At 44.1% G+C, this 23222-nt stretch overlaps 1 protein-coding gene across 1 annotated transcript in view; it reads right to left on the reverse strand.

The window, feature by feature from the left end:
• LOC140429605 (A disintegrin and metalloproteinase with thrombospondin motifs 19-like) overlaps positions 1-23222 on the reverse strand; it is a 789098-nt gene that overhangs the window by 385443 nt on the left and 380433 nt on the right. Inside the window, exon 10 of the mRNA XM_072516849.1 lies at positions 6583-6733. Coding sequence (XP_072372950.1) covers positions 6583-6733 — 151 coding nt within the window. The remainder of the gene's footprint in view (positions 1-6582; positions 6734-23222) is intronic.

A 23222-nucleotide genomic window follows, 5' to 3' on the forward strand; every position in this document is an offset into this window, starting at 1 on the left:
GTAACTCCGCCAATTTTCCTGAACTAAAAATATCCACCTCATCCTCCACCTGTTCTTGTTCTTTTTCAACCATCTGATCAAAAATTGTTTCTGATAATTGCACTTCAACTTCATCTTTACTCTTTGATTTCTCCTCTTGTCTTTACTTGTGACTTTGCGACCTTGTTACTACACAATCCGGAAAAATCCCAGGATATTCGTCCTTCAACACTTCAGTTGTCTGATTTTCCACTGGCTTATCAACCACAGTAGGCATCACTCTGACCTGTGATCCAGCTATATCATTACCCAAGATAAACTGTATTCCTGGACAAGATAGTTTCTCTATTACTCCTACTACCACTTTACCACTCTTCAATGGACTTTCCAACCTTACCTTATATAATGGAACACTACTCCTCTCACCCTGAATTCCACATATTACCGCCTTTTCTGGCAACATTCTTCCCAAACTATATAACTCCTCATCTCTTATCATTAAAGATTGACTAGCTCCCTTATCTCTTAAAAATGTGACTTCTTTACCTGTTCCTCCTTATACACATGAGTAAACTTTACCCACACAAGTAAATTATTTAAAGAGATCTGGCACCTTCTTATCAATCACCTCTTGATCAGGCTGTACAATCTTTTGCACCTCCTTCACTTCACTTGGGCTTTCCTTTAACACTTTAACAAACCCCACTGTCTTATCCTGTTTTACCACATCAGCCTTCCCAATGCCTTCCTTCAACCACCAACACTGTGACTTTACATGGCCTAGTTTATTGCAGTGAAAACATTTGAATCTTTTCATTTCTTTTCCACCCTCCTGGATTTCTTTTTAAATCTGAGGTACACTCTCCTGATTATCTCCCATCAGTTCACCTTTACCTTTACCACTTGAGTATTTCTCAGGTCCCCAGTTTCTATCCCTCACAGGCTGAAACTGATGTCAGAAACCAAGCTTTGATTTATGAACTAATTCATAATCATCCTCCATTTCCGCTGCTAATCTCGCAGTTCTAACCCTCTGCTCTTCCACATGAGTTCTCACTACGTCAGGAATTGAATTTTTAAACTCCTCCAAAAGTATAATTTCTCTGAGAGCTTCATACGTTTGGTCTGTTTTCAAAGCCCTATCCACCTATCAAAATTACTCTGTTTGAGCCTTTCAAACTCCATGTATGTTTGACCAAATTCTTTCCTTAAATTTCGAAACCTTTGTCTGTAAGCTTCAGGCACTAGTTCATATGCACCTAAGATGGATTTTTGCACCTCCTCATACGACTCAGATACCTTCTCTGATAGTGATGCAAACACTTCACTAGCCCTACCTACCAGCTTTGTTTGAATCAGTAATACCCACATGTCCTGTGGCCATTTCATTTGTTTAGCTACCTTCTCAAATGAAATGAAAAAGTCTTCTACCTCCTTCTCATCAAACCTTGGCAAAGCTTGGACATATTTAAATAGATCCTCACCAAGCCTTCGACTATGACACTCTTTCTCACTATCCTCATCACTATCAACCAACTATATTTCCCCTTACACTTATCAATTTTAACTGACTGTCATGTTTCATGGCCATTTTCTGAAGTTCAAACTCTCTCTCTTTATCTTTTTCCCTGATCTGTATATCCCTTTCTCTTTCTTTTTCCTCTCTCTCTCTTTCTTTTTCCTCTCTATCTCTTTCGTATTCAAGCTGCTTTAATTCTTTCTCATGTTCCATTTGTTTAATTTGTAACTGAATTTTTGCCATTTCCACTGAGTCAAACTGTATCTCAGGCAACTTTAAATGCTTAGCCACCGCCGTAATTACCTCATCTTTTCGCATTTTGTCAGGTAATGTTAACTGCAATGTTTTTGCCAAATCCAACAGTCTGTTTTTAGTCTCTGTCCGTAAGGCACTGCGTGTGACCGTCTCCACCCCCAAAAACTTCTGAGCCTCTGAAAGAGCCATTGTGCACAACACACTCCCTACTTAAACTAGAATACCACACCTGTAAAGCAACCACAATATGCTCATCCCTCACTGTCTTTAAGTTCACTAAGCCAATCCAATAGATAGACTTTTATCCCGGACGAGCCCCCTATTTGTTATGGGCCAGGGTTTAGAAAACTCCAAAGTGTATCATGGCGTTCACCTGATACTTTTAATAGATTGTGGTATGGGGAGCACACGGCCCACTTTACAGATGTGGTACAGCAGAAATGGAAAAGTATTTTATAAAGCAAAACAATATTTATTCTATGAACTCAATTAACCTTTTTAAAACAAACAGTGACCATCTTAGCAACCATTCATTCAAATACAACCCCCAAAGAGTGCAACACCAAGTAATGCTTACGCTGTCCTTTTAACATCCAGAAGACTTACAAAAAACATAACCTTTAACAGAAGCACATCAGGTTAAAGTCACTACTGAAAACATTTATAATTCTGAATTCACCAAATGATAAAGAGATAGTCTTTTCATGGCAGAGAGAACAGCAGTACAGCTGCTTTGACTGACTGCAGCTCCGATGCTGAAAACAAAACCAAAAAGACACAGACACACCCAAGCTTTTCTCAAAGTGAAACTAAAAAACAGAGCCAGAACTCAGCTCCACCCACACTCTGACATCACTCAGTAACATGAGCAGCCGAATATTTCTTAAAGTGACTTTCTCATGACAAGTGAAACTCAAACTATTCTGCCAGAAAAACCTTTGTTATGGTTATAAATATTAGGAATGCAAGCTTCACCAGCCACTGCTGCTATGTTTAAAATTGTTTCCATTCATCCACTGCATTCTACTGTCAAGACAGTTCATTATCCAATTTGAAATTTCACCTTTGATCTCAGGAGGCTGAAGCTTTCTTACAATCCTTTTGTCAGGGCGCATATCAACTGCCTCTGAAAGTCAAAGTAACTATCAGTCACATTTCCTTTATCTGTTCATTTAGCCACCGCCTCAGGAGATTCCAGGAAATTTGTAATGTGTGACTTCCCTTTCATTAATCCACAGCACGTCAGGTTTATTTTTCTCAATAGGACTAAGAGAATTCTAAATTTAAAGCAGACTTTATTATTAACATCAAACTAAGAATGGAATTCCTATAATTATGCAAAAAAAGTTATTTTAACTTCTGTGACAGCTGGATTTCTTACAAATTAATCATTCATATACAAATAATAAAATAATAATACTGTTTCCTTTAGCTTTTCCTATGTTACCTGGTGTTGCCACATTGTTGGCTCTCCAACTCCATCCACATCAACCATCATTTTTTGATCTGGTGGGTCGTTATACAGTCTGACGCCCTTCCTAACCCCCTCCCCATTTATCCAGGCTAGGGACCAGTACCGATACTGGTTGGCTTGGCTGCACCAGTGGATAGGTAGGTTCCTGATTAATAAGGGATCAGGGGTTATGGGGAAAAGGCAGGAGAATGGGGATGAGAAAAATAGCAGCCATGATTGAATTGCGGAGCAGACTCGATGGCCAAGTGGCCTCATTCTGCTCCTCTGGTCTTATGGTGACCAATACATCCTGTCGTGGAAGTTGAACCTGGAGGCACCTGACTCAGAGGTAGGAACGCTGCCACCTCAGCCGCTGACAATGTGTGTGCTCACTAATAATGAAACTTAAAGCAACTGCGATCATATTGTCATATTAATGGTACGATTGTTGTCTCTGCGCCAAGCACTATACCAGTGTTATATTTTAGACAGTGAAGGATGGAACAAGAGCTAATCTTTGTACACTTTCATAAGCATTATAGAGATACACATTACAAACATACCTCCAAACTCAATAACTAGTTTCAGTCTGTTCCTATTTATAAGAGCACAAATAAATCCCTATTTAATGTTTAATGCCCACTACCTGCATAATAATAATAAAGACAATTAATATACAGTTATTATAATCATTCACTTCAGTTGTTAAACTGAATCACTAGGTGCAATTCAGCGGACTCAAGCTCAAGTGTGCTGAACGGCGCATTTAGCAGAGTATTTCTTGGCGACTGCAGCGCTGAAAAAAAAAAACTTGCTTTTCAACAGTACTATGCTGTTTTTTGGCCTCGGCGAAGGACTCCCCGTCAAGGCCACTCTTTAAGTAATTTCCTGCACTGGAAAGCTGAGCGAGCTGGCCAGTGCTGCTGGGAGGCTGTGGTTGCCGGATTTCTTGAGATTGGGAGCGCTATTTTTGAAAGCAGCTCTAATCTTTCAAGTCCCCTCTGTGCCTCCACCACAGCCTCAGGAACCCCCCATTTCACCCAACTCAAGCCCCGCCTCACCCCACCTCTATGGGCAAGGCATGCACCCTGGCATGGGCAACACGGCACCTAGGCACCTTGGAACTGCCAGACTAGCACATTGGCAGTGTCCTGCAAGCCTGGCAGTGCCACCCATGCACCCTGGCAGTTCCAGGGTGGCACTGCCTGTGTGCCCGGGCGGCAGTGTCAAGGTGTCAGGCTGGCAGGGCCAAGGTGCACAGGTGCCAGAGGAAGTGCCAGGGTGCCATCCTGGCCAGTGCTTGACCATTCAGGGGCCTCAACTGCCCTGTGAGACCCCCCAAAGTGCCATCACAACTGGTTCACAGCTTTGTGAACCAGCACCAACCGGTGCCCGGTTGAGCATTCATTAGTGAGGCCGGTGAATCCTGGGGCCCGGGTGAATTGGACGAGCACATATTTAAGTGACCCTAATGGATCATTTAAATATGCGGGCCTGGATCTCGTCCAGTGATATCCAAATTGAGACGCGCCACTTGATTCCATTGAATCGTGCGAAATGTTTCGAGTGTCATGATTCTCGATGAAGGCCTCTCGCGAGATTCAACGGCCTCGTCCCAACACCACGTCGGGCGGGACGAGGCTTCTGAATCGAGCCCACTGTCTGCCCTCTTAGGTAGATATCAAATATACTGTGGGACTTCTTCAAGATGAATAGAGGATTTACCCAATGTCATGGAAAATATTTATTAATCAAACAACACAACTAAATCTGGACATTTATCTCAATGCAGTTTGTGGGAATTTGCTGTTCACAGTTTAGCTGCTGTGCTTCTTTACATTACATCAGTGACTATTCTTCAAAAGTAGAGTAGCTGTGAACTATTATGGGACACCCTATAAATGCAAGCTCTTTGGGCGCGATTCTCCACTCCCACGCCGGTTGGGAGAATCGCCTGGGGCGCCAAAATTTCCCGGGACATCGGTCCGACGCCCTCCCGCGATTCTCCCAAGCGGCGGGAACGGCCCGGTCGTGTTTCGCAGGCCGCAGGCCGGAGAATCGCCGGGGACACCGAAAATGGCAATTCTCCGGCACCCCGCTATTCTCAGGCCCGGATGGGCCGAGCAGCCAGGCCAAAACGGCGGGTTCCGCCCGGCGCCGTCCACACCTGGTCGCTGCAGTCGTGAGTGGTGCGTGAACGCTGGGGGGGGGGGGGGGGCCTGCGGGGGGGGGGATTCTGCACCGGGCGGTACCTCAGATGTGGGGTGGCCCGCGATCGGTGTACGCCGATCGTCGGGCCGTCCTCTCTGAAGGAGGACCTCCTTCCTTCCGCAGCCCCGCAAGATCCGTCAGACATCTTCTTGCGGGGCGGACTTAGAGAGGACGGCAACCACGCGGATGACGCCCGTTATGCGGCGCCGGCCGCATCATCTATGCGGCGCCGCTTTTACGCGGGCGCGTGTAGATGACGTGGCCCCGATCCTAGCCCATTGTCAGGGCCTGAATCGGTCGGGACCGGGGCCTTTTCGCGGCGTCGTGAGCCTCGACGGCGTTCACGACGGCGCGGCCACTTCGGCGTGGGAGTGGAGAATCGCACCCTTTATATTTGAAGAAGGCAGTTTTTTTCTCTGACTTATTTCAGGTATTATTTGAATTGCAGTTCAATTTTGGCACAAAGCCAATACTACTTTTCATTGACATGAACCTTGTAAACTGAAATAATGGCAGCAGTCCACAGAGTGCCCAGAAGAGACCAAAACAACTTGGAAAAAAATTACCTTCATCTGAAAATCTTATAACTCTAAAAGGTACGTTGAGTCTCCCCTTCCTGACAGCAATTGTTTCAGAGTGTCCCTTTCCTCACTGATCTTGCCAAGTACCATTCTATTGGGACCTGGTGGGAGCCTATCGCTGTCCTGATTTTCTGCTCCCATCAACTGACCTCTGCGCCATTTCCAGAAATGCTAATGTGGCCTCATACCCAGGGGCTGGGCTGGAGGTGCAGGCATTTTGGCTCCCAGACTCCCTATTTCCATCTCAAATAAAAATCAAACCACTTCATACACATTCCGTTCTTTCTCCATTATGTTAAGAATTTTAACATTTAGGACACATTTTCATTGTTCTCTTTTCCAAAATGCCCCATCTTTCTCCACACTGAACGACATCTGTGTCTATCTGCCCACTTTTAATATTCTCCAATAATGTGCAGTATAACAACGTGACAACATAAATTTAACAATTTAAAACACTATTACTTTATCACCTCAGAGACTCAAACAATGCTGGTTCCATGTTCTACAAGAATCAATGGATAGGAGACAGCATAGTGGACACATGACAGGACTTTGTACCAGTCTAACAAGATAATAATTACCTGCATCTCCTTGCAGAATGAAGCTGTAGGACCAAACAGAATCTGACATTGTTCATCTGCTGTGTAGATCATTCCTGGCAATTTGGATGACAACATCACTGAATTGAGGCTTTGAGGATCTGTGTGCAGTAAACAATTACTGACCTTTGACCTGCCAATACATGTAAATTTGTACGTTATAACAAACAAATTCTGTACATTTTGCTCTGTTACAGTTTATACAAAATGCAAAGAAATTTGCAGCAGGAGTGTTATGATTTCAACCCCATAATTCTACAGATCTAACTGCACCGAAACGTTGAAGAAATACCTCGATAAATTCACAGACCTGGTACCCATTGAGCATCTGCACATGAAAGGAGCATGGTTTGGAGAATTGTATCCATAGTACCCTTGCCCTTTTTTAAAAACTGCCACAACCTTTATATATAAGGGAGTCCAGGATCAGTCAATTTACCTTGTAAAACATTTAAATAATCTTGATTTGTTCGGAAACAAAGGTAGTTTTAAGGGTTTGTATTGGTAAACATTAAAAATAAGGTATAGTGGATTTAATTTAGCGTTTTTGTGTCTGAAAAGTAAAACTTAGTTAGATTCATGCTGGACAATGGTGTTTGTTTGTTTGGAGTTTGGTTTCAATTCTAACTGTGATTCTATTGTGCTTAGAGATGGCTTACGGTGTGATTGTTGTATTATTGCTTCTCTTTCAGCCCCTCCCCACTTCCTGTTTCTTTCTCTGTATTTTGGCTCGTCTGTTTCTTGTTTTTCCCACTGCTTCCTGTTTTGCCTTTTGCTTCTCTTTTCCTTTCTGCTTCTTTCTCTTTCTCGTTCTGTCTGTTTGGGTGGGAGGCAGTGGGTGGTATGATGTTCCATGGTGGGGTAGTGATCATTGAATGCCAGGTGTCACATTTTATGTTGATAGGCAATGAGTTCTGGTTTAGGAAGGAGACTGACCAGGGGGCAGGCTAGTTGCATTTCGGGTATTGTGGTGTGGGTTCTTGGGCAGATGGTGATGAATGTTCCAGAGATGACCATAGCGGCAAGAAATCTAGTGAGGATACAGCCTGACTTTTGGCGATAAGTCAAAGGGCCACAGGATAGCAGTAGAAAGTAACGCAAACACAGGGGTCCTCCATCCGCCGGTTCTCTTGATTCCCCCACCTACAATGCAAGCTCCACTTTAACATGATTTTCCCTGTCCACCACATCACTCCATTTCCTACTGCTCAACTACATTTCAAATGAGATTGGCTCCTAGCCCTTGGAGTTTAACTTATTCACATAAGTGTATCACAGAAGAATGCTTTTGTAATGTACCATTCACCTGAGGAAGGAGCTGCGCTCCAAAAGCTAGTGATTCGAAACAAACCCGTTGGACTTCAACCTGGTGTTGTAAGACTTCTTGCTGTGCCCACCCCAGTCCAACACCAGCATCTCCACATCATTTGTAATGTAAGGCCGGACCTAATGAGTTTTTCCTGTTTTTTATTTCATATTTTGAGCATCTGCTTTGTAATTAGTGTCTTTAAACTGTTTGATTCTGAAGGACTACGTTTATTTTTCAAAATGGTGGTGAGCATAGAGTCATAGGTTTCTTACACTAGCCCTAATCTGGTAAAGAAATAGTGTTTCAACTGGAAAATATTTTAATGTTAAATGCCGCATGCAAAATAATGTTAGAACATAGAAAAATACAGCACAGAACAGGCCCTTCGGCCCACGATGTTGTGCCGAACCTTTGTCCTAGATTAATCATAGATTAACATTGAATTACAGTGTTTCCCCATGTTCTAGGCCGAGGACAAAGGTTAACCTGTGGCAAGACATCAAACAGTGTCTGCTGATAGTTACACCTGTGCCTTGCATCCTTCAGCTCAAAAGATGATTACCTACAAAGCTGCTGAGGGTGCAAGTTGATATCGGTCAGTGAACAATGTAAACCAATTAATTTAAAGACTGCAAAATAAACTGCACAAGAACTGAGGAGGACGGTGAATTAAAGGATGGGGGTGCTGGAAATTAAATGTCAGGTCAGACACAGAAAGAAAAATAAATGGAAATAAATAAAAATTGAATGAAGAGAGGAATAGAGAGAAAGAAAAGAAATGTCAGAAAGATTTGATATTTTTAAAATCGCCCCCAAAAATGCGAAATTTAAAGGAATGAGACTTTTAAGAGGTTTTTTTGATGCCGGAATATTCGATTGGCTATAATTAACATCAGATCATTAGAAGAGCACTCGCGCTCACTAATTATGTGAGGTGGACTAGTCCAGATCGAACACAAACACAGTGCCTTCATTACATGCAATGCATGTAAGTAGTAAGGCAAATGATAACTGCTCTTTTCGCAAAGCTTATGGCAGAGCAGCGCACAAAGTCAGACAGCAGCTCTTGGTATTCGCATTCAAACACACGTCTGCTTTCAGCGGAAATAGCCCCATCATTTACACACAAATAGCAGAGAGTACCATTAGTCTCACTTATTTCTTTGACAGCAAATTCTGGCTTACAATAATTGAATTTGCGACTCCTGAGAATCGCATATTAGATTTAAAACTTCTCAAATGTAGTGACAACTATGTGAATGGGAATCCCATGGGCAAGTCCTGTTTTTATTTCCTGAGTTTAAAAGAAGCAAAATGAATATAGAAATTCTATTTTTTGATGAAAAGTTGCATGCAAGGGGCAAACATCAGAAATAACATTTTACAATCGGCCTTTTTTTTTGTTCTAATCAAATTGCCTGATGGAGTCTCCTGTCGAGTCGATGGATGAGTCAATTAAACTAATGTTTCTGCTCACATACCAGTGCTCCGGCTACAATTACTTTGTCATAAGGGTATCAATCAGTCATCTGCAAAATTATTTTTGACTAATCTTCTAAGAGTGAACGCTCTAAAGTACAGAATTGACTTTTATGGACCATTGAGTAATTTGTGTAATGTCAAGAGCAATTAGACCACACACCAACAATCATTTGTAGTAGCCTATTCTGCCTTACTTCAGGGTTGATCTGACCTAGAATATTAAAATAGTTAGATTTGGTGCTCAGCGAAATTTAACTGAGCTTTCGCAAAGGTTTATTTTAATACTGAACTTCATTTGCTCTTCTAAATAGTTGTCAGCAGGGTGGAAAGACCAGCAAGGGGCCAACCCACCATGGTCTTAATTGGGATGGAGACAGAGATCACTCTCACAGCCGATTAACTGTGCTGGCATCAAACATGCCACAGAGAGGGCATTACACTCTGCCCAAGAACCTCAATTGTCTCACTGGTGGGGTAGGATGCTCAACATCACTCCTGCCACTGGTATAACTGCCCCTCCTGCCTTCAGAGCCATCGGTGGGAGCGTTAAATCCAGTCTGTTGATTTTCAAAGCTAGTCGAGTTTTCCAGCCTCTGTTATCTATAATTTTGGACATGATAGGTCATTATCCAACCAAGTCCCATTGCAAGTAATGAAATGCAGATGTCACTTAGGCATTTATCCAAATAAAGCTCGGATTAAAACACTCTTCCAGTGACAGGTTAGTTCCAACTTGGTATTTTTTTAAAATTTGGAGTACCCAATTAATTTTTTCCAATTAAGGGGCAAATTAGCGTGGCCAATCAACCTAGCCTGCACGTCTTTGGGTTGTGGGGGCGAAACCCACGCAAACACGGGAAGAATGTGCAAACTCCACACGGACAGTGACCCAGAGCCGGGATCGAACCTGGGACGTCGGCGCCGCGAGGCAGCACCAACATGGTATTTTGCCATAGAATCAAAGAATCCCGACAATGCAGAAGGAGGCCATTCGTCCCATCAAGTCTCCACTGACCATTCGAAAGAACACCTTACCTAGGCCCACTACCCCGCCCTATCCCCGTAACCCCAACTAATCTGCACATCTTTGGACACTAAGGGGCAATTTAGCATGGCTAATCCACCAAACATGCACACCTTTGGACTGAGCGAGTAAATCAGAGCACCAAAGGGAATGCCACACAGTCACCCAAAGCCGGAATTGAACCTGGGTCCCCGATGCTGTGAGACAGCAGTGCTAACCATTGTGCCACCGTGCCATCTAACAACATATGAACAAGAGCAGACTATTCAGCTACATGAGCCTATTTTGTCACTCAATTAAATCAATCTGTTGACTGACATATCATCTGACTACAATTGCTGTTGATGGTAGCACACTGTGCACAAATTGGTTGCCATAATTTCTACATCAGAAAAGTGACCAGACTTTAAATGTACTTAATTGGTGCATTGGGCCAAGAGGTGGCTATGAAAGGTTCTATACAAGTGCAAGCCTTTCTTTTTCACTAAATAGCAATTTTGTCGTAGTTGTAGCTTCACTTTGCTCTCCTACCCATTCAACAATCTGCAACATACATGTGGCTGGTTATGCAATCACAGCTATATTGTTTGAATGCAGCTGCTCTTGAGGTACTGACTGTACCTACACTGGATGATCCTGCTGGTCAGGAAACCTCACAAATAACCAAAATATTTTACTTGTCTATCAAGCTGCAAGTATAATTTCAACCCATTTAAAACCCATCAGGTTGTTAATGCTTTACGTGTGAGAAAGTAACATTTCACTTGGATTGCAAGGAACCAAACTGACCAGTTGCAAGATGGGAGTGGATGTTGCCAAAGTTACTCCAATCGGTTGGAAATCAGGACTGCAGACTGCTTGAACCAATCATATCAGAAGACTGGACAATCAAATCAGTGTTATTTTCTACCTCTGTTGATTGTCTAAGAAACTTTACAAAGTACTGGCAATGCCAGGGATTCAGTTACTGATGTGTTTAATTGATGTTTGTTCCAAAAGACTATATCAGAAGCAATCAGTTACAACATAATAATAATAATAATCGCTTATTGTCACAAGTAGGCTTCAATGAAGTTATTGTGAAAATCCCTAGTCGCCACATTCCGACGCCTGTTCAGGGAGGCTGGTATGGGAATTGAACCCACGCTGCTGGCATTGTTCTGCATTACAAGCTAGCTGTTTAACCCACTATGCTAAACCAGCCCCATATAGTTTTGAAAAACATTTTAATTTCCTCCAAGGAACATCCTGGAGTATGTCTGACTATTGTCGTTGAGGTCAGTGCAGCAACCTTTTGAGACAAGTAGCATATTGCCCTGGGTGATGCCTGAACTGTGTTTGACTATTTGGATTATTGTACTTCTGAAGTTCCCAAACATTGGAAAGGTTACAGGAAGTGGTGCTAAAATGGTGAGGAGTTTTACTTAAGAGTCACAGGCCTGGATTTTCGCGAGCAAGGTGAGTAGCTCGAGATGCTAGGAGGAAATGGGGGCAACGGAACTGCTAAGGGGAGGCCAGTTAAAAGGCGCACCTTAGTTCCCTGGGACACCATAGGCAAGAGTAGGCAGGAGGTTCTATTTGGAGATTATGAAGAATTAGGAACAAAATTATAGTATCTGGATTATTACATAGAACATAGAACATACAGTGTAGAAGGAGTCCATTCGGCCCATCGAGTCTGCAGCGACCCACTTAAGCCCTCACTTCCACCCTATCCCCGTAACCCAATAACCCCTCCAACCCTTTTTAGACACTAAGGGCAATTTAGCATGGCCAATCCACCTAACCTGCATGTCTTTGGTCTGTGGGAGGAAACCGAAGCAGACGGAGGAACCCCACGCAGACACGGGGAGAACGTGCAGACTCCGCACAGACAGTGACCCAGTGGGAATTGAACCTGGGACCCTGGCGCTGTGAAGCCACAGTGCTAGCCGCTTGTGCTACCTGAGCCACTTGCAATTTGCCATAGAGATAAGAAAATCAGGGAAGTAAATACGTGGCTAAAGGAGTGGTGCGGGAAAAGGAGTTCCATTTTGTGGTGCACTGGCATCAGTATTAGGACAGAAAGGAGCTGGGATGGGCTCCAACTGAACCAGTCTGGGACCAGTGTCCTAGCGGAAAGGCTGAATAGGGTGATCACAAGGACTTTAAACTAGTAAATGGTGGGTCACCTCCACAACCCAAAAAGATGTGCAAGGTAGGTGAATGAGCCATGCTAAATTGCCCCTTAATTGAAAAAAAAAAAGAATTGGGTACTCTAAATGTATTTTTAAAAAATCAAAAAAAACCTAGTAAATGGTGGTGGTGGGGGGTGGGGGAGGGAATCCTCGGGGGAAGTCAATACAGTTTCAAAAACAAGTCACCAGAACAGAGAGTAAAGAAATTGTCAGGAATCCTACTTCAGGTACGGCAAATAATGGCAAAACTATCAGAAGTATACTGATTAAATCAGAAGAGAGAAATAATAAACGGATGAATAAAGCATCAGCTTTATATGAGGGACAGGTTAGAGTGCATGGCCCACATAAGAGTTCTATAGACAAAGAGTGTAAGGAATAAATTAAATCAGCAGCAGGCACAAATTCAAATTGGAGGTTATGATATAGTAGTCATTTCTGACACATGACTGCGGGATGGTCAGGATTGGGAAGTTAATATACAAGGTTATAAGGCTTACAGGGTGGATAGGAAAAATGGCAGAGGGCGGCAGGGAGTAGCCTTACTTATTAGAAACAAAATCAATTCATTGTTGAGAGAGTATATAACGAGGAGAAAGCACACGGTGGAGAATTTGCGGATGGAACTGAGGAACAGTAAAGTATCTATAACTGTAATGTGTATAGACCCCCTGGTAACAGCTCAGAATTGCTAGATTATATGAATGTAAAAATTAGGCAAGTGTGTTATAAAGGCAAAGTATTATTAATGGGGATTTTAATTTTAACGTGGATTGGGAGAGGCAGTCAAGTATCTGTCAGAAAGGTTGTGAATTTCTGGAGTGTGTCAGGGATAATTTCCCACATCAATATGTCCTGGATGTAACAAGGACACGCAATATTGGATTTAGTAATCAGTGAGGAGCCGGATTTAATTATGGTGAGTGGACATTTTTCAAATAGTGATCATAACATGATCGAGTTTGATGTAATGTTCGAAAGTGAAAAGCACAAATCAGCTACTTGAATTTTAGATTTAGGTCAGACCGACTTTAATGACATGAAACGGAGACTGTCGCAGTAAACTGGGAAAGTCTGCTGATGGGTAAAATAAACTGAAGAACAATGGAAGATGTTTAAAGAGATATTTAATGCATTATTGAACCAGCTTACAACCCTGAGAAGCATAAGCTCCACTTCACAGAAAAAAACAGCCATGAAGCAACACTTGTGCATTTTAGCTTTGATGCTATCTTCTTGAAGTTGATTCTGGACTTTGATCAACTTTACAATCGGCTCTTTCTCTCTCTTACTGTTAATATGAATGTCATCCAAGAAGCAGCAGACTCTTTTCATCCCACTTAGTACCTGATCCATGATCCTCTGGAACACTGTGAGAGCAGTAAACATTTCGCACTTGTTATGGTATTGGACCAGACCCCAATTTATTTTAGGAAACTGGACGAGAAACCCCGACAATTTTTCAATTTGTAAACTTGTGAGAAAAGAATAATTTGCTCCAGTAGTGATTTCACTGACAAATAGGGATATTGATATTTATATTAAAACAAACTTTATTATTAACACAGGTGTAACCATATTAATATCACAAAGTATTTTTTAAATTAACGGTTAAACAATTTTTTAAATAAAACAAAACACTTTGACTACTAACTTATACCTTCAGTGAATCCAATTAAACAAAGCCAATTATAGGTCAAAAGCTACCTGTAATTAAAGGTCTAAAGCACAAGGGTACTTGCTGTACTATTGTATAGAGATTTCCTTTCAGCAAAGTAGTGAGAGACCCTTTCAGGCAGAACTTGGAAATCCTGTTCTTGCCAGACTAAACAAAACCTACAGCCAAAACTGCTTGCTACAAACCTGGCTCTTCCCATTAATTACATCATCTCTATCCCACTCATATCCCATGACCTGTTTACCTAAGCCTAAACACAATGTCTCAAATTATCTGCCACACATGGAACCATCTAAATACACAGTATTCCATTAACCCCATACAGATAAACAAGTACATGGTACATGGTTGGAATAAATGATTATCTCACTTTTACAACATATTAATTACAGGCACACAGATTGGTTACCTTAACCTAGGTTATTTATTATTACTGCAACAGATATATATATATATATAATATAATCTATATAAAAATTTCCCACATTCCTCATAGAGTGGTTCAAGCCTTTTGAGTGTATGAATGATAAGGAATTAATTGCTCTTGTTCGTTAATTTAAATTGCAAATATGCATTTGACAAATCTATCTTACTGAACACCTTTCCATTGACTAATTTAGAAAACAAATCTTCACTGGTAGACAGTGGGCATCATTCCCAGTCACCTTATTCACTGTTGGATTATAATCTCCACAAATCCAAACGGACCTGTCTGCTTTTTGAACTACCACAATGGGTGCAGTCCATTCACTGCTCTTCACATTAATTGCCCCTGTTGTTTCTAATCTATTCAGCTCTTTACTTACCGCTTCTAACTGCGCATAAGGCACTGTCCTAGCCTTGCAAAATATTGGCTGTCCATTGTCTTCTATCTCTGTAATTTCATCTTTATTTCCAATTTCTTTTTAAAGAATATTTTTATTGGGATTTTTCACATATAGGAACAAGATTTATACACAAGAGACAGAGCCTTTGGCAAAAACACAAAAGAAGAAATCAAGCAACAGCAACTTCATAAACAACTGTATAACAGGTTGTCACTTTGCTTGTGTCCCAGGTTCCCGTGCTCGCATTATCTTACTTACATTTGTATTTACAATCAATGTCGGAACTCTTTACTTTCTTTATATTTACACTTGTTTTGATGGCAGGGGGTTGTTTTGATGGTGGGGGGGGGGGGGGGGGCGGAAGAGAGAAGAGAAGAGAGAGTCTTGTTCCCCCATCCCCATTTAGTCTTCGTGGGAGGTGAGAATGGCCTTCAATTTTCCATGTATTGGAGGGCTCTGTGTCCCCTCCAGCGTATGGCTTTCCTCTCCATCTCTCATCTGATGTACGCAAGCTCCCTTTCGACCCAGCGGTACTCCCTGCACCCCCCCCCCCACTCCGTTCCCTCCATCAGTCCCTTCCTACCCCCTCCTTCCTATCCCCACATCCCTTCCAATCTGCTCTCCCCCCACCCCCACCCCTTCTGTAGAAGGGACTTTAGTTGGCGGATTAGTTGCCTTGATACCCTGTATTCCTTCTTAACCAGCTGCTTGACTATATTTCATGGCAATAGGCACTTGGCAAAGCATGATGGGTATATTAGCTTTATTTCAGTCAAGAGGTTCTGCATGTAATAGGCAGAAGGTCAGACTATGTAAACAAGTGCACAGCTGCACATTGTTGCTGACAGTAGACAATTATTATTGTTCTTAGGCTAGAAATTCAAGGCTTGTTGTTTAACGCTGCTCGCTTTTCTGTCTCGGCTTATCAAAGAAATGCCTCGTTTTTCTAAATATTGCTTATTGAACCATATAAAGTACTGCTATACTCTTGTAAGGTGGGGACAATTAGAAGGACTGTGGTCACTCTAACTCCCTCCACGAACTTAGTGTTAAATAAAGGACATTTGCGAAAACTCGAAGTGCTGACTATGTTTTCCTCAACTCCTTCCTATCTGCTCCCCTCCCCATCCCACCCCCCACCCCCCTCCCTACTTTGTTGCTGGTTGCAAACAGGTCGTAAAAGAGATTTGTGAACTTCTGCCATGTGTCGTGGAATCTCTGCTCGGACCCTCTGATCAAGAATTTTATCTTCTCCAGTCTCAGGTTTAAATCCCGCCACTGCAGATGGTGAAATTTGAATTCAATAAAAACATGGAATTAAGAGTCTACCAATGACCACAAAACCATTGCTGATTGTCGTAAAAACTCATCTGGTTCACTAATGTCCTTTAGGGAAGGAAATCTGCCATCCTTACCCGGTCTGGCCTACCTGCGAGTCCAGACCCACAGCAATTAAGGAGCAATTAATGCTGACACAACCTGCGATGCCTACGTCCAATGAACAAAAAAAAACACCTTGGACAGCTCTGAGAGCCACTCCGAGGCGTTGGGTGGCACTGCTGACTAGGAGTAGACCCGGGGTACGTGAGAAAAAAAAATTGAAACTCCTTATCCTTCAGAAACCTAAAGCTCCATAGGTCTACCTCCACCCCCCCACCACAGCAATCTGTTCTATGAACACCAATTACTCTTTCACCACCCCAGATGGACTCCGAAACTTGGAATTCGACCTATCCAGTTTAAGATCCAAAACACAATTAAGATGTACAGAAGATGGCACTGGAGCGAGGCGACTCTCTGCGAGCTCTCCCCAACAGATCCACTTTTTACTTCACCTATACTCGTTCTAATCTTTTAAAATTGAATTCAACACTAACATTATTACTAACTTCTCTCTTTTATCTTTTATTGCAGGCTTCGAGGCCCTCCTCCGTAGAGATTTTTTGACCCGATCCGGAAGTGGATCGGGCCCAAACCGGAAGTGAAGCCCTGACCTCGATTTGGAGCCGACCCGGACCTCGTAGCTCCCAACCCGGCCTAACAAACGACGCCAGCCCCGGATCGCCCAGCCCAGGCCCCGGAGCTCCCGACCCGACCCCCGACGACGAGACCCGGCCCAACTCGACCCCGAGAGACCCTCCCAGCGACCCGACCCGGAGAGGCCCGCCCAGCAACCCGACCAACCTGGAGATGGAAGAAAGAAAATTCCATGTGGAGGCCCGACTGGGCCTACTTCAAGACCCGACCCCAGGAGCGCCAGGAAGGGAACAGACCACGGGACTCAGCCCAATCTGCCTCAGGAAGCCCCTGCCCACCCCAAAAATGGCAGAGACCCCACGCGAGGACCCGAACGCGCTGCAAGGTATTCCCGTGCCTGCAGAACGCTGGGACCCATCCGGATCGCAAACATGCCCCCCTAGCAACCTCTCTACCTCAACCAGTGCCCGGGATCCTGCCAGGCGCGACACCAGAAGCGTAACCAGTGCCCTGGTCCCCGCCAGCACCCTGGACCCCGCCAGATCCAACCACCTACCTTCCACAAGGTCAGACTTCTCCCATCGGATCCCAGGATCATCCAGCCGCAGCCGCTGTGGTAGTAGAGGTATTACAGTACCTGGTATGCCGGAGCACCATTGGTGGAAACTGTATGCTTTCTATTGGTCAAGATGTATGGTAGCTCCGCCCTGCTAGGCGGGGTATAAGAGCCCGTGCCGCCCCAGCAGCCTTCATTCTGTACCTGAGCTGCTGGGGGAAACATCTACCTTATTAAAGTCTTCAGTTGGACGACAACCTCGCTTTAGTGGTCATTGATCGTGCATCAATTTAATAAGCTGAATGTTTCCCCCAGCAACTCAGGTACAGAAAAAAGTACAGGTACTGTACGGTTTTAAAAAAAGGATGGAGCTCCGAATCAAGCCGGAGTGTCTGCAATTCAGCCCCCACGCGGCAAACTCAGCGGCAATCTTCAAGCACTGGCTAGCGTGCTTTAAAGGGTATCTCGGGATGGCCGAAAACACACCCATGGGAGAACAGAAAATGCAGGTCCTGCACTCAATGGTGAGCACAGAGATTTAAACCCTCATCGAGGAAGCGGAAGACTTTGATGCAGCAATAGAGCTGCTAAAAGGACATTATATTCACCCGGTAAACCAGGTCTACGCCCGGCACCTGCTAGCAACGAGGCGACAAACCCTTGGAGAATCTCTGGAAAAATTCTACCGTGCACTCCTGGTGTTGGGGAGAACCTGCAGCTGCCCGCAAGTTTCGGCGAGCGAACACACTGAACTCTTGGTCCGGGACGCTTTCGTGGCAGGTATGCTATCCTCACAAATCCGCCAGCGACTGCTAGAAAAAGACACTCTAGGTCTCAAGGAGGCACGGGCCCTTACAGGCTCCCTAGATGTGGCCTCCAGAAATGCCCATGCTTACATTCCCGACCGCGCGGCAGCCCCCTGGGTAGCATGGAACCCCTCCACTGCTGACCCCGAGACATCCCCCATTCCCCCACAAGCCTGTGCTGCAAGGTGGCCTGGCAACCCCGGGGGGCCCCGCTGCTACTTTTGCGGGCAGGCCAAGCACACCCGCCTGCGCTGCCCGGCCCACGCATCCACCTGCAAGGGATGCGGTAAATAGGGCCATTTCGTGGGGGTATGCCACGCCCGTGCGGTTGCCGCGGTCTCCGGCGGCGAATGCGGACCGCCACCACAAACCTCTCCACGGTCCCCATGCGGCCAGTGGGCGCCGCCATCTTCCTACTCCAGGGCATCGCTGTCTCTTCCGTTCTATGATTCTAAACAAAGCAGGTCCAATGGCTGCTCTGCTTAGGATTGACCAATTTGGCATAAGGGTCATAACATTTTCATTAGGTCCTACAGTAATTCAAGAGCTTCAATATCTGTTTTGGGCAGATGCCAAGCCATCTTTATCAAGATGGCAGAGTTTGCAACACATGCGTGGACTGGGTTTTCCGAAACTGGTCCTTTTTACCTTTGTTTTCTGTCCAAAAAACAGGCTTGGCAAGGTCCAACTTTTACCCCCTAATGTATATCAGGTAAGAGGAAGTGAAAATTGAATTATACACTCATGAGACACACATAACAGGGTTGTCAAAGGCAAATATTTGGTAATGGGGTGAGGATAGTGCATGATGGCACGCAGTTTGGACACGTGAAGTAATCAGCCCAAAAGACTTTCATTTGATTAATTTGGGGTACATTGAAACCCAAGTTTATTTTCTGATTCAATTCTTTACCCTGAAGGATCTAATGAAAATAAAACTGGATTCATACCATTCTTTAAGACAGGAGGGAGTGCGGCGAAGGTTTACCAGGCTGATTCCTGGGATGATTCATATGAGGAGAGACTAAATCGATCAGAATTATATTTATTGGACTTTAGAAGAGTGAGACGGAATCTCATAGAAACGTATAAAATTCCAATAGGATTAGACAGGGTAGATTCAGAAAGAATGTTCCCGATGGTGGAGGAGTCCAGAACAAGGGGTCATAGTTTGAGGATAAGGGGTAAACGTTTTATGACTGAGGTGAGGAGAGATTTCTTCACCCAGAGAGTGGTAAATCTGTGGAATTCACTACCATAGAAAGTAGTTGAGGCTAAAATGTTGTGTAATTTAAAGACGGAATTAGACATCGCTCTTGGGTCTAAGGAACTAAGGGATATGGGGGGGGGAAAGGCGGGATCAGGGTATTGAACTTGATAATCAGCCATTATCATTTTGAATTATAGAGCAGGCTCGAAGGGCCAAATGGTCTTTCTATTTTTTTAAGTGTGAGCCTTGCACACGTCAATAATGTAATAACATTTTCATTTTACATCGGAACAAATAATGCAATAGGATTATAAAATAAATGTATGCTCCAGTTGAAGCTGTCCACTGGGAGCATATGGTTGTAAAATCTGCTCTTCTGTGTCAGCACAACCCCAAAGTTATTCCCACAAAGGCAGAAAGTACAGCAACAATCATTATTGGAAGTCAGGTCCAATGCTGGTAACAGTCTGAAACAGAGAGTGTCTCTGTTTAAATTCTGTCCAAAACACTGTGATGAATTCTACCCATCACTGATAGGCGATAATGCGGCCAGATACTGACAACAGATTGCTTTGTTTGGGCAGTATTAAGCATGTGTGCTGCTCCCAAAAAGATCCCTTGTGCATGATGTACTTAACAATATCACCAGATGAAAAGTGTTCTGTTTTCTAACAATGCTGACCTTCGCCCAATGAATGCAACATAAACTGTAGCGTGAAAAAGGGCTGCAAAAGCATGCACACAGGAAAAAGTATAACCATCATTCCACATTTTAAATAGTGTGTGTTCTGGTAAGTTACAGCAATTTCTTAATTGGAAATCCCACGTTGGAAGGATAAACTAACTAAGATGGTAGGATTTGAAAAATTATATTGATCACAAATAAACCATTTTGAGAAGGAAATTCAAAGCCATATTCGAACAAAATTTTTAAAAATGTACTTTCTTTCTCCTCTTCTGCACTGTAAACTCATAGTGACATACAGCTCCGTAAGTGCTTGCTAATCTCCAGTATGTCATGCAAATGACCATTCTTCCAGCGTGAGCATAGATGGTAATTTTTAACAGCTTACTTGATCATAAAATAAATACTTGCATTTATATAGTGCCTTTCATGATCATAGGTCATAGTTGACCTTGGTACAGATGGCCCATCATTGCTCCCCTAGGAAATAATGTAACATTATCTTGCCATCACTACCTGGCACAGATATTCTGAAGTATTGTGGTTCATTGCCAAGACTCAATGACAGAATGCTAAATGATGTCAAGCTCATTATCCAATCAGCAGCAAATATATCCCCCACTCTATCACCAGCCAGGGGATCAACCGTGGTTCAATGAAGGGTTCAATGCCAGGGACAACACCAAGAATGCTGAAAAATTAGGTGTCAACCTTGTCATGATATTCAAACACACACATCATGATAGACACACCAACAGACAAATCAGAACACACAACACCACAACCAATGACAGAAAGATATAAAAGCACAGACACGACCCCTGGTGGTCAGTAAGAGCTGCAGAGGAGAACCAGGACACATCTATTGCCAAACACACTCAGGGAGACAGCACGTGCAGAGTATCCAGAACGAACTGTATTATAAGAGTTATAATAAAATAGAGTTGTACCACATACAACTGTGTTGGCTCATCTGTGCACCAGAGCACCCAACACCACATGGTACAGGAGTGGATCGATACCTGCCGGCATACCTCAGTGTACAGAGACAACCAGCAGTGCCCAGGCATGATGTACAAGCTCCCGGTTCCGCAGGCGCTCCAGTGCGACGGCGACCTCCACGAAAACTGGCGGCGATTCCGGCAAATGTTCGAGTTGTTCCTGGCGGCAGCTGAACTCAAGGACCTGGATGATAAGGAAAAAATTGAATTTCTCCTCATCGTCGCCGGTGCAAGGGCAAGAGCAATGTTCAGAAGGTTCAGGTTCTTCAGGAGGCAGCAAAGGCACGATTACCAGGCAGTCATGGGCAAATTCGCCAAGTACTGTGAAGAATACGCAATCCAATGGGGACTTAAAGGTAAGAAAAGCTGCAGTACTCACCTCGTGGCTGGGATCCCGGAGCCCGAAATCCCGGGCCTGAGAAAAGGCTGGGTCGAGGTCGACGGCCATCTTGCTAAAGGTATAACGCTAGCACAGTTGCGCGAGAAGTGCGCAGAACCGGAAGTTTCGTTTGCGCATGCGCGAGATGCTGCGCATGCGCAGTCAAGAAAACGGCCATCGGTAAAGGAACAGCGATCTGAGCATGCGCAGTCGCTTCCTACGTGCTACATACCGAGCGTCAGGATGTCAGAGGCCACAGACTGCACCAATTTAAAAGGGAAATGTCCCAAATCCAATTTAAAAGGGAAACGTCCCAAATCAAAAAAACAAAAATCTGTTAAAGCTGTAAAACAACCTTCCTTCACCTGGAATGACAGCACAGTGCCGCAAATTGACCCAGGAGATGAATTTAACCTCCGAAGAACCCTCCGACAAGCAGTTACCTACGCACAAGCCGATGATTCCGACCTTGAATACTTCGATGATGATTTTTACAGTGTTTCCGGACCTCGCGAGCCCAATGATAGCTCCGTGGTCCTATATGACTATGACTCGGACGAACCTTTCGTGTTGCACATTGGCGGCCCCCACATTGAATCCGACGCAGATGCGGATTCATTTTTCGGATTTGAGGATCTTCAATCCAGCAGATATGACGTTCCAACTTATCAGTACCGGATGATGCTGCAGCCTGACATTAACAGACAGGGAGCGGTGCAAGCACACGGAGAGTGCCCTGCTGCCACACAGAGCGTGGTCCACGTCCCGCTCAACGTTCCCGACTCTATGAAAGAAGACATGCAAGACTCCAGAGTGCAGTCCTCGCATGAACCAGAAGTGACTCCAGTGTCACAAGCTTCCACAGCAAGCTCGTGGACAGACTCCACAATTGCAGAAATGCAAGACTCCAGAGCGCAGTCCTTGCACGAACAAGAAGTGACTCCAGTGTCACAAGCCTCCACAGAGAGCTCGTGGACGGACTCCACGATGGAAGGAACGCAAGACTCCAGAGCGCAGTCCTTGCTGGAACAAGACCATGAGGGTCTAGCAACCTCTCCTGACCAACCAGCGGCAGACGATGCAAGTCTGCCATGCTCCCGTGAACAGCAAGAAGGCTATAACAGCCTACCATGCTCCACTACACAGCAGCATGACCATGACGGTCTCTCATGCTACAATAAAGGGCACAGCGCTGAAGACTGTTCAAGCCCAACTGAAGACAAGCCAAAGGAATCGCCTCGTCCAAGCCCGAAGAAAAAAGGTTTATGCGCTGACCTTCAGGATCATTGTAGCCGAACAGAGATTAATAATGCTGCACGGCCACAGAAGGATGCTGAGGATTTGCTAACGAAATTAATTGAATGTTTAACTTGCAAGGAGCAGATTGAGAATTGCCAGTGTTTTAGTACGGATCGAAAAAATGGACAAGACATTGATCCTCAGGTAATGGAAATAACACAACCTGAATCATATCTACAGCAGGGACAAATGTCTCCCTTCAACACAATGCC

This window comes from Scyliorhinus torazame, chromosome 9, assembly GCF_047496885.1.
Source record: "Scyliorhinus torazame isolate Kashiwa2021f chromosome 9, sScyTor2.1, whole genome shotgun sequence".
NCBI classification, from domain to species: Eukaryota; Metazoa; Chordata; class Chondrichthyes; order Carcharhiniformes; family Scyliorhinidae; genus Scyliorhinus; species Scyliorhinus torazame.